Genomic DNA, 10897 nt, shown 5'->3' on the forward strand with positions numbered 1-10897 from the left:
ACAACAACAACAACAACAACAACAACAACAACAACAACAACAACAACAACAACAACAACAACAACAACAACAATGATAATACTAATAATAATATATTTAATTCAATCCCTTTGGAATTGTTAATTTTCTTTCTTTATTTTTGATTCAAAATAGCAGTAAACAGCAGAAAGAAGCAGGATGCTGTTATTGATATGATCAGGTAATGGTTTTCTCTTTATTTGTTAACTATAGAAACAATTGTGTGTGTGTGTCTGCGTGTGTGTGAGCGTGTGTTGCTCAGCAGCAATGCGTGGTGCTCTCCGTGGTGCTGAAAGTGCAGATCAGTCAGCCTCGCAGCCTTTGAGAATGACTGACATTGAATCAAACGGCACGATGGATTGAACTTGACCTAAATTCCAACATTTATTTATTTTTTAACCAGAGTGTCTGTTAATATGCTGCTCTGGGACTCATTTTCATACAGTGGGCTTGTGCAGATATTTATTTACATCCCAAGGCTATAGTTTAGTCAATTAACAGGTTCGAGAATGTGGCGTGGTTGTAGCTGAGAGTCATTCATGACATGGACTCCAAGTGCTACACATTGTGCACGATTGCTTAAAACTAATATTTACTGTTAAACTCAGCCCAATTTGCCTGTTAACAAAATATCTTGTGAACCTTTAGGCAAATGTTAATGAGCTGTTCAGGAAGTAATTTACATATGTCTCTACAACTGTTTAACTTTTGGAGTCACTGCAATTTGAGGTGTCTACCACTAGTGACCAACATTACAAATTACTTTAATTCTGTCAGTTTTACAGATATTTAGCTAATATTTGATGCGGGATTAGCTGAGAGCTATACTCAACAAATACTATGAGTCACATCTTGCAGTGTCATAATTTACAGTTTACGCTAACTGGCTACAGCTCTGTCATTTCTTAACATAGACAGATGTTAGTTTAAAACTCCAATGTGAAGGGCAACAAGTGATACGTATTTATTGTGAAAGGAGATTATTCCAACCATTTGACATTTTCTGTCTGCGAAGCAGCAGGAAAAGACATGAGGAGCCGTGTACGAGTCTATAAGGGTTATCTGGGAAAGAAGAAGAAATGATGAGAACCTGTGAGGAAAAGATAGAGATCAGCTGAAGTGGCAGACAACAGACAATTGAAAGGCGAGAGTGAATATCACCCTTATGTCAGTTCGAGTCTTATCCCTAATCCCTTCAATTTCCCCTGAAAGAGTCTTTTCTTATTGGATTCATCTAATTTCTGTCATGTTATAAATATCGTGTCTTTACTATTCATGGTAACATGAACGAATATATATATAAAAAAGATTATCTGGCTTTGTGCTCAGATTGCAGGAAATTAATATTTATATACAATGTATAATCTGCCCCATCCCAAAAAATAAAATCCCGATTTAATGTCTTTTGATGGTGTCGTTATACCTCCATTGATGGCTGGAACTCCTTATTCATTCAGCATGCAGTGAATTAAATAGATAGAGGCTAATCCATGCATTGTTGATGCGACTCTGGGAAAAAAGGAATTAATTAAGTATCAATGTCTGAGAAGAAAATTCTTTGGCTCGGGGCAGAGCGTCTTCCCCTGGCCCCCAGCCAAGCTGAGCTCAGCACTTCTTCATGCTTCTCAATGCCCCCTCCCCTCTCCACCTTTCCCAATCCCAGCAAGCACAAATAGAAAAAAAAAACAGATGCCTCAATATTGCACTTTAGATTGTGATGGTGAATTTGTATTTTAATTTAGATATTTGACAGTGTTTTCCCCCTTTAGGACAACGTATATGGTTGCAGTTCTTCATCTGTTTCACAGCAGCATTGTTTTATAGCAAACACTTGTAGAATCTTGTTCCTCTGGCTTTCACTGCAACAGATAGGACTTTCAAGAACTCAGCTTGCAGGAGATTGAGCAGAACGTTATTTGAAAGGTTTGACCAAAACAACTACAAGTGCATCGTTTCTCATCATAAAATGACTGCAGGTTAAAACTCTGGCATGAAACGTGATGGGTGACATACATTCCTTCAAGGAACGCATGTTGCCTTTAATTCAATTTATATATCAGTTTATTATATTTCTGTCAAGTAATGGTATTTGTTGATTAAAGCAAAATTTCGATAATGTTTTTGGTATGTGTATGTAAACTTATTTAGTCAGCAACCTTTAGATGGGCTGCAAATTCGTTTTGAAACACATGCCTGAAACTAACGGCTAAAATGAAACGATTTAGACAATTCTACCACTTATACGCCCATCTGTCTGAACATTTTCTCTTTGCCGGCCAAGAACATCTGATCTGCTCAACATACTGGTTATTAAAAAAGCTTCATACATTAAAGTTCATGCTCAATAATCCAGGTAGAAAATCCAACAAAGTTCAGTCAGGTCATCTGGACAGTTTCTTTTTTTGTTGAGACGTTTCATCCTTCATCCAAAATAATTCATCAGTCCGAGGAGCAACAACAAACTGAGTCCCACAAGCAGCACACCCATATAGTGGACCAACCAGTTTGCTGGTGATAAGATGGTTTCTGTGGCCCTCCCTCTCCCCCATCGACTCCTTTGAGGCAGCCACAGCTGTACAATGTTTTGAACCACTTTGGCTTCCTCAAACCACCAAAACTTCATACACTTACATCATCAGACATTGCATACACTTAATATCCCCAGCTTCAAGGTCAAGGTCAAAAATGAAGGTCAAAGAAAAAATGGTCTTTGATTGTCCAGGCCATTGCTATATATTGCTGTATAATAATTTGTTGATGGGTGTATAATGTGCTGTACTCTTGCATTAAATTAGTTCGACACATCACCAGAAATAATTATAGGTTATAGCAGTGTTGTGTTTTATTTTCTGTTTCAATGAGTTATTTTTAAATCTCACTCCCTTTGGTAACAGAAAAACAGAAACTCACTAGACTGAGTTTCATAATTCTGCAGCGCGCCTCTTTGTCCTTACAACTGTGAAGCTGTATTGATTGGTTTATGAAGGTGTAATTCAAGTGGGAACTTCAAAAAGTAGTCAAGGGCTAAACCGTCTGAAGAACTGTACTTGTTAGCACAATCTGTTTATTAGAAATTTTGAAAAGTGCTGAAATTTACAATGGTTTGCATCATATCCAAAACATGTCCCTTCATTTTATCAGTCTTATTTGGCATTTAAAGGCTCATTTTAGAACAACTATAATTGAGTGGGGCTGTTTTAATTATAAATGGCTCTATTTCCCTCTCTGTCGTCCCAACAGTCAACAGTGAGGATGTTGTCTCTACGCGGCTGTACTTTGTGAACGCCTCCCTGCAGCGAGTGACCTTCTCCAGCTCGGTGGGGGTGTCCCTGCCCTGCCCCGCGGGCGGCGCCCCCCACGCCGTCCTGCGCTGGTACCTGGCCGCCGGAGACGACATTTACGACGTGCCCCATATCCGCCACGTGCATGCCAACGGCACCCTCCAGCTCTACCCTTTCTCCCCCTCTGCCTATAACAGCATCATCCACGACAACGAGTACTTCTGCACTGCTGAGAATCAGGCGGGCAAGATCCGAAGCCCCAGCATCCACGTTAAAGCAGGTGAGCTACAGACTCCAAACTGACCAAACAAATAATCAGGGAACAGGTTTCACTGTCAGAAATGTTGATTTACCACATTCATTTGAAGTGGGGTGTTTTTGTTTGTTTGTTTGTTTCTAAATTACATTATTCTAAATTTGATTTTCTTTTGAAAGTATCCTTTCATCGAACTGAACAAGAGGACACAAACTTTGATGTACACCTTTGACAAGAAATACAATACTGGCCCTTTAATTTATTTCTGCCTGCTGGGCATCAGAAACAGTCTTGTTCAAAATCAGGCGAACAAACAGCCATCCATTTTCTTCCACTTGATCTAGTGTTAGGTTTCGGGGGAAGCAGCTTAAGCTGGGAGGCCCAGATATCCCTTTCCCCAGTCAGCTCCTCCAGCTCCTCTGGCAGGACTCCAAGGTGTTCCCAGGTCAGATGAGCAATATAGTATTTTATCTCAGCGTGTCTTGGATCTTTCCTGGGGTCTCCTCTCATTTGGACTGGAAAACCTCTCTAGGGAGGCACTTAGGGGGAATCTTTATGAGATGCCGAAACCACCTCAACTGGCTCCTCTCGATGTGGAGGAGCAGCGGATCTATTCCATGTCTCTCCCAGATAACTAAATTTCTCACCCCATCTCTAAGGGAGAGTCCAGCCACCCTGCAGAGGAAACTCCTTTTGACCACTTGCATCCATCATGTATTCTTTCATCACACTCAAAGTTCATGACCTCAGGGAAGGGTAGGAGCATCGTGTTGCAGCTCAGCTTCCTCTTTACCACAATGGAATCCTTGCGACTTCTGCAGCATTGCGGAAGTCGCACTGATCCATCTGTTGATTTACTGTTCCATTTTTCTCTTACTCGTGAAAGAAACTGCGCTGTCGTGTGTCCATACTTGTGTTTGAATCAATCTTTATCTAGCCTGTCACATACGACTAATATGCTTTGGGAGACCGTATCAGGAGCAGTTGTCTCTGACAGCGTAGCTCCTAGAATTATTCAGGAGCACACCCTCCTTCACCATGATAAGGTGGCGACTGAAGGCTAACAAACTCTAAAACTGAATCAATGTGTGAATGTTTAAAAACTAAAAATTTAACTAATCTGACAGTCCCTAAATGGGCCTGTTCACATTCATGCATCAGTTTTGCTTCACAAAGTCTGTCAAGCAAAAGTTGTTGAATATTAGTAGAAATATTCGAGTTGTTTTTAATTAGAGCCAAACCTTCCTGTAGTATCTTTAAATGATTTTAATCAACAACTGCAAAAGCTTTCAGTAGATTTTTCACAAATTTATTTTAGACTTTCACCACGGTCAGAGACAAAGTTTTGTAAGGCTGCATGTTTGAGCCTAGGTCATGTCAGGAAGGGCATCCATCGTAAAACAATTAACAAATCCTTCATGCAGATTTGTTTCTTGTAGTGACTCCTGCAGAAGGGAGCAGCAAAAAGAAAATCAACAACACATACATTTCCTTTAAATGAAACTGTCATGGATCAGGTTTTTGGATTAAAAGTTCAGCCAGACAACAAGAACATTTAAATAAATTTATTATTTTGCAACCACTGGTGGTAGTCTGGATCCAATCAAGGGAACAAGTCTTCTCAGGCAGGGGATGAGCGAGCCACCTGTCAGAGCTCGATGAGATGACATCACCATAACTGGTGAAAGAGCAGCTGCAAAGTCGTGGTCCGAAAGACGAAGCAGGGGTCAAGTACGAAGAGTCAGAGGTCCAAAAATAAATCCAAAGGTCAAATCGTAATGCAAAATCCGTAAGGCAGAAAGGGTAGTCGTTACCAGGGTCAGAGGGCTGAACAAAACTAGACGAGGAGCAGGCAGAGCGGTAAATCCAAAAGACAAGGTGTGAGGTCAAGACAAGAACATCAGGCATGGACATGAACAAATGGCTGGATATCTAATACCATGAAGGGTTCGATAATCTGGCAGAGGCTTAGTGTGGATGGGGCTCTTAAATAGAGCGTGAAGCAGGTGTAGGGCATGAGCGCTGATTAGCAGTGGGGAAGTGGGCGTGGCAGGTGGCAGAGAGCGATGGGCGTGGCAGGAACATTCAAACTGATCATGACAGCTATTTAGGTACAATTCAGCATTTGTATATATAGTTATCAAATGGTGTCCACGTGAGTATCTTAAACAGGGAATTTTATGTGGGGGTTCAAGTGTCCTAAAGTTCCATGTTGTGACTCGAACAAAAAAAAAAAGTCTTCAAAAGACAGACACACAACCACATAAACAGTTGGTTATGTGACCTGTCTGTGCTCCCTGCCAAGGTCAAAGCTGGAGAGAAGTGATGAACACACAGAGAGAAGGTGTTACAACTCCTTTACCCACACCAACAGATGCACACCAACATCTTAAACACATGCACGTGACCTCATGTGACACACACACTGGACAAGGGTGTTTTCAGCAGACATTTGTGCTTTCATATTCCCATCCGTGTAGACTCAAACACACAAACACCAAGGACACACTCATACACACCAGCCTGCGCAGAGCTCGAGCCAGCAAGCAAGTCTCCCAGTCTCTCCATCTGTCCATGGACTGGAAAGTCCCATAACTGTACACACAAAGTGTACACACAAACACATACAGAAACACACAGCCATTTTGCTCACAGTGTTTGTCTGCCAGCTCTTTGTCAGGTTGATGGGCAGAGAGGAGTGATCTACACACTTATAAAGATGTGGAAAAACAAAAAAAACATTAAAATACATTTTTGGTTGAAAGTTAGACTGAAACAAAGATGTTTGCACTGAAATAATAAGATGGAAGAGTATTTTAGCCCACACATAATTTTTTTTAAAGTCTTCTGAGATCTTCTCGCACAAACATACACATATGGCCGATGTGGTCTCCAGAGGAAGCCGGTCCCTCCAGCATCCGAGTGACCTTCTCGATAGCCTCAGAGCTGTGATGACCTTCCTTTCCAAATAATTACGACAATTAATCAATTAAATGCTGAGGCAATCACAACTCCAGCTCTTTAACTGGGGCTCACATGCATGTGCGTGCACCTCATTACCTTCAAAGCCCAACACAGCACAAAGGCTCACCCCATTTTTGCTTATTTACAAAAATAAAAAATAAAAACCAACAGTCCCGTATGTGGTTGCTATGGGTGACACAGGCATCAGCACTAGGGTGTGGCCCCGGCTCAGGTGGTGCAGGAGAATGATGACAGCTGACACCTCGCAGTGAGACAGCCTCCCAAAAAATTACCCCATCCCCCTTCTCATCATTCACACTGTTATCCTCTCTTTCCTCTCCCTTACGCCACACATTCCTTTCTCAGTGTCTCCCATGCATGCTGATAGTGATCCAATAATAGCAACACCTGTCTGGATAATGTGACATTTCTAAAAATTGCTAGGTGAGCTAGTTGTTTTATTGTATGTTTTTTATTTTTATTTTTTTATTTGACTCCATCAACCATAAAAGGAATATCGACGTTCATTGGGAACAGATAAGTTGAAGCTGGAATGTGACCAGCTTCCTTGTGGGGCAGTTCAAGTACAAGTTTTAAGTCCCGCCCCCTAAACATGAACAAAGTTTTTATGTGTAAAGGTAAAAATATTTAATCCTTTCCAGGTTTGTAAATTTATTAAACACAAATGAATAACAAAATACTTAGCATGTCTTTATTTTTATTTAAAGATTTCAAAGTAGTGTATGGAAAAAAAATACATAATCCTACTACTTTTATGGAAATGTACAGAGTGCTTCTAGTTCTGATTAAACGAGCTAAAGTACCTTGTCACCTGTGAGTAACCAGGTCAGTGAAAGTAAGATTTCCAGAATCTTTTTTATTTGACATTAACAATTTTTTAAAGGACAACCACGCATTAATCCAACTATGTACATTATAGCATACAAAATATTTTATAATAAAAATAAAAATAATAATGTGTTACATAGTATCGTCATTGACTGTTCCCATACATTGCGTAATGGGCTCTCTGCATTTAACCCATCCACCACCAGGTGGAGCAGTGGGCAGCACCGGGGGAACAACTGGGCATGAGGTGTCCTGCTCAGAAACAACACGAACGTGTGCAATGACTGGGGATCGAATCCAGGACCTTCGGGTCCGAGTCGGCTGCCCTGCCTCTACACCATCTAGACATGCAATATCAAGTTTTTTGTTATCAGGAGGTATGGAAATCAGGGATCAAGAGATGAGAAAAGTGTTTTTTGAATGATAGCTATTATCACAAAATAAAACGAGAATGCAGAGGAATTGTTGAAACAAAGCCATTGTTTGATTGCCAAGCAGCACACAATGACTAATGTGAATTAACACTACTCTCACATTATATTAGGTTAGTCTTTGGCAATGTTGTAGACAACATAAGCTAGCTTACAATTCCAAGTTAAAAAGTTATGTTTTGTTATTGGGAACTCAAAGGCTGTCACCTAAGTTTTGTATTTCAACAAGGGTGATGTCAAACTCATGGGTGGAGCATTGGTTAAAGCTTCTGAGCAATAAGTGTACAGGTTCGCAACATAGCTGTGTGTTCTTTCCATTAACATAGGGGTTTTCTCCAAGTATATCTGGATCCTTCCTACAGACCAATAACCATACATTTTTTGGTTAATTGGTAACTCTAAATTGTCACCAGTTGAAAGTGAGAATAGGAATGGTTGTCTGTCTTGCTTGAGGCCCTGGAATGGACTGGTGACCCGTCCATGGTCTACCTTCCTCTTTTACAATAACTGGTAGCACCAGCTGGCTCGCCACCCTGAACAAAGAGCAGGCAAACAAATTGACATCATCCATGCACATACTGGGTGTATTGCTTGTTTCTGTTGGTCCTGTGCATACAGTATTTTGTTATATAGCTGTGACAGATTAAAAAAAATTGCCACATAGTAATGTGGAAAAGTCCTGAGTCATCGCTCAATTCTTTATGTTTTCTTTCCAAGGAGCAAGGAGTCAGACTTATAAAAATAAATTGCACTAAATTAAGGTCTCAAGTGAATGATTTGCAATAGAGTTTAAACCCACCTTTGTAAACATAAAAACAGCATTACAGCAGTTGTTCTAGACCCATATAGTGATGGAGCTAAAGGGTTTTAGGTTTCATTTACCCAACACCTCCTTATGCAAACATAATGAGATGAAAGGAGGACACCTGTTCTGTGAGGCTCACCTCACCTTCCTTTATTTTAATAAACACCAAAATGAAAAGACAGAGTAAAGAAGGCTTGTGTTTAATTTCATTTTTCTGAACATGCTCTTCCAACTTTTTTTTTTTTTTTTGGTCTGGTAGAAATATATTTTCTAATACTGTACACAAAAACAGGGTTCCTTAATGTGATACGCTGTTTTTCTTCTGCCCGATATTCTCATTAAGTAGTGAAACCGGCACCCTTTTACATCTCATGTGTTTTATTAGATTTCTCTTCTATCGTTCTTACTCTTTGCTTTATTAAGCTTGCTTTATAAATAAGTAAATGCAGTATTCGGTTTCTCTGTCGTTAATTATTGAAGCGACAGTGATACAAGACTCGCCTCCCAGTGCGCCCAGTTGCCCAGACCCATGTTTTAGCTCGTTTCCAGGCAACCGGACTGCTTATAGTCAGGCATCAGTAACATCTTAATAATTTTGGTGCGCATGCGATGAGGGGGAGTGCAATTTACACACAAATCAGTCTGGCTACCATTTGCATCATGTTACAAGACATAAGTGATGAGTCCAGCTACAGGCAAGAGGTGGAACACCTGGAGAGCTGGTGCAGAGAGAATAACCTTCACATCAATGTGAAGAAGACAAAGGAGATGATTGTGGACTTCAGAAGGAACAAAAACACCTACACCCCCCTGAACATAAGAGGATCTGCGGTGGAAGTGGTCTCCAGCTACAAGTACTTGGGTGTACACATGAATGACAACCTCAGCTGGAGCAACAACACCACCAGCCTGATCAAGAAAGCTCATCAGAGACTCTACTTCCTCAGACGGCTGAGACGAGCTGGTCTGGGAAGCTCAGTCCTCACCTCCTTCTACAGGTGTGCAGTGGAGAGCATCCTGTGCTCGAGCATCAATGTGTGGCATGGAGGCTGCACAGCTGCAGAAAGAAAAGCTTTGCAGAGAGTGGTGAAGGCTGCACAGAAATCTGTTGGAATCAGCCTCCCCACCATCACAGACATTTACACCTCCATATGAAGGAAGAGAGCCATCTGCATCATGAAGGACCCCACTCACCCAGCACACACACTTTTTGCCCCACTCCCCTCAGGAAGGAGATTAAGGAGCATTAAGTGTAGAACCACTAGACTGAGGAACAGCTTGTACCCTGAGGCTGTTAGACTCATGAATCTCTAACTAGAATAATCACTGTGAAAAACCATATCATGTTGCTGCTGATCTGTTTCATGTTGCTGCTGATCTGTTTCAATGTTGATGTGTTCATGCGTGCACATCTGCTCACAGACTCATGTTCATGTTTGTGCTGATGTTCAATGTTTTATGTTATGAGTGCTTAGTGTATATTTAGTTGATGTTTTTCTTAGTTCATATCTTAGATGTTATTACTGTTTTTCTTAGACATTTTATTGTTGGATGTAACTGGGACCCTGTGTACATAATTTCGCTCCACCACATGTACCACATGAGGTGCGAATGACAAAGAAACTCTGACTCTGACTCTCTCTGATAAGAGGATGAAAATGGGATTACTTTTCCTTCCTTTTGTCTCTTTATGTTTTGAATGCTTCTCAAAAAGTTGCCTCTTGTGAGGGTGGCTGCATAGTCGTGGGACACTCAAGGGTTGTTTACCAAATACAGCACCTTCTGAAAGTATGTTGGCCCTGAGGTTTAAATGAACTACATTTAAAAAATCTCAATTACATTAAGCCAAAGTGGAAGTGGCCAAACCAGGAGTGGTGACAAAGTTGAATTACATTTCAAAAAACTAAATAACAGTTGGAAGAAAAAAAAAACAGCATTTGAAAAAAACAGAATTACATTTCAAAAAAGAAATTACATTAAGCCAAACCGGAAACGGCCAAACTGGAAATGGTGGAAAAAAATGGAATTACATTTCAAAAAACGGAATTACAAATTTTAGTTAAATATCTTTTTGTTTACTTTTATTCACCTTTTGCTACCTCTTGTTTCAAATAATGTTTCTTGAATTTAAATTTGATCTGTATAATATGTCAAATTGTTTATGCAAATGTTGACCTTAGGAGGTATGACGGAGGATTCTTCACATGTTTATATGTATCATTTTGTAATTTGAGATTATCATTTGTTCTTTTCTTCTTGTGTTCTATACACAAAGTAAAAAAAAAAAAAAAAA

The 10897-nt window shown here is 40.3% G+C and overlaps 1 protein-coding gene across 1 annotated transcript in view; it reads left to right on the plus strand.

Annotated features, from left to right (window-relative positions):
• LOC119410617 (Down syndrome cell adhesion molecule-like protein 1 homolog) overlaps positions 1-10897 on the plus strand; it is a 156511-nt gene that overhangs the window by 7932 nt on the left and 137682 nt on the right. The window contains exon 2 of the mRNA XM_037677502.1: positions 3259-3579. Coding sequence (XP_037533430.1) covers positions 3259-3579 — 321 coding nt within the window. The remainder of the gene's footprint in view (positions 1-3258; positions 3580-10897) is intronic.

Source organism: Nematolebias whitei, chromosome 6 (genome assembly GCF_014905685.2).
Source record: "Nematolebias whitei isolate Nwh7 chromosome 6, NemWhi1, whole genome shotgun sequence".
Taxonomy (NCBI): Eukaryota; Metazoa; Chordata; class Actinopteri; order Cyprinodontiformes; family Rivulidae; genus Nematolebias; species Nematolebias whitei.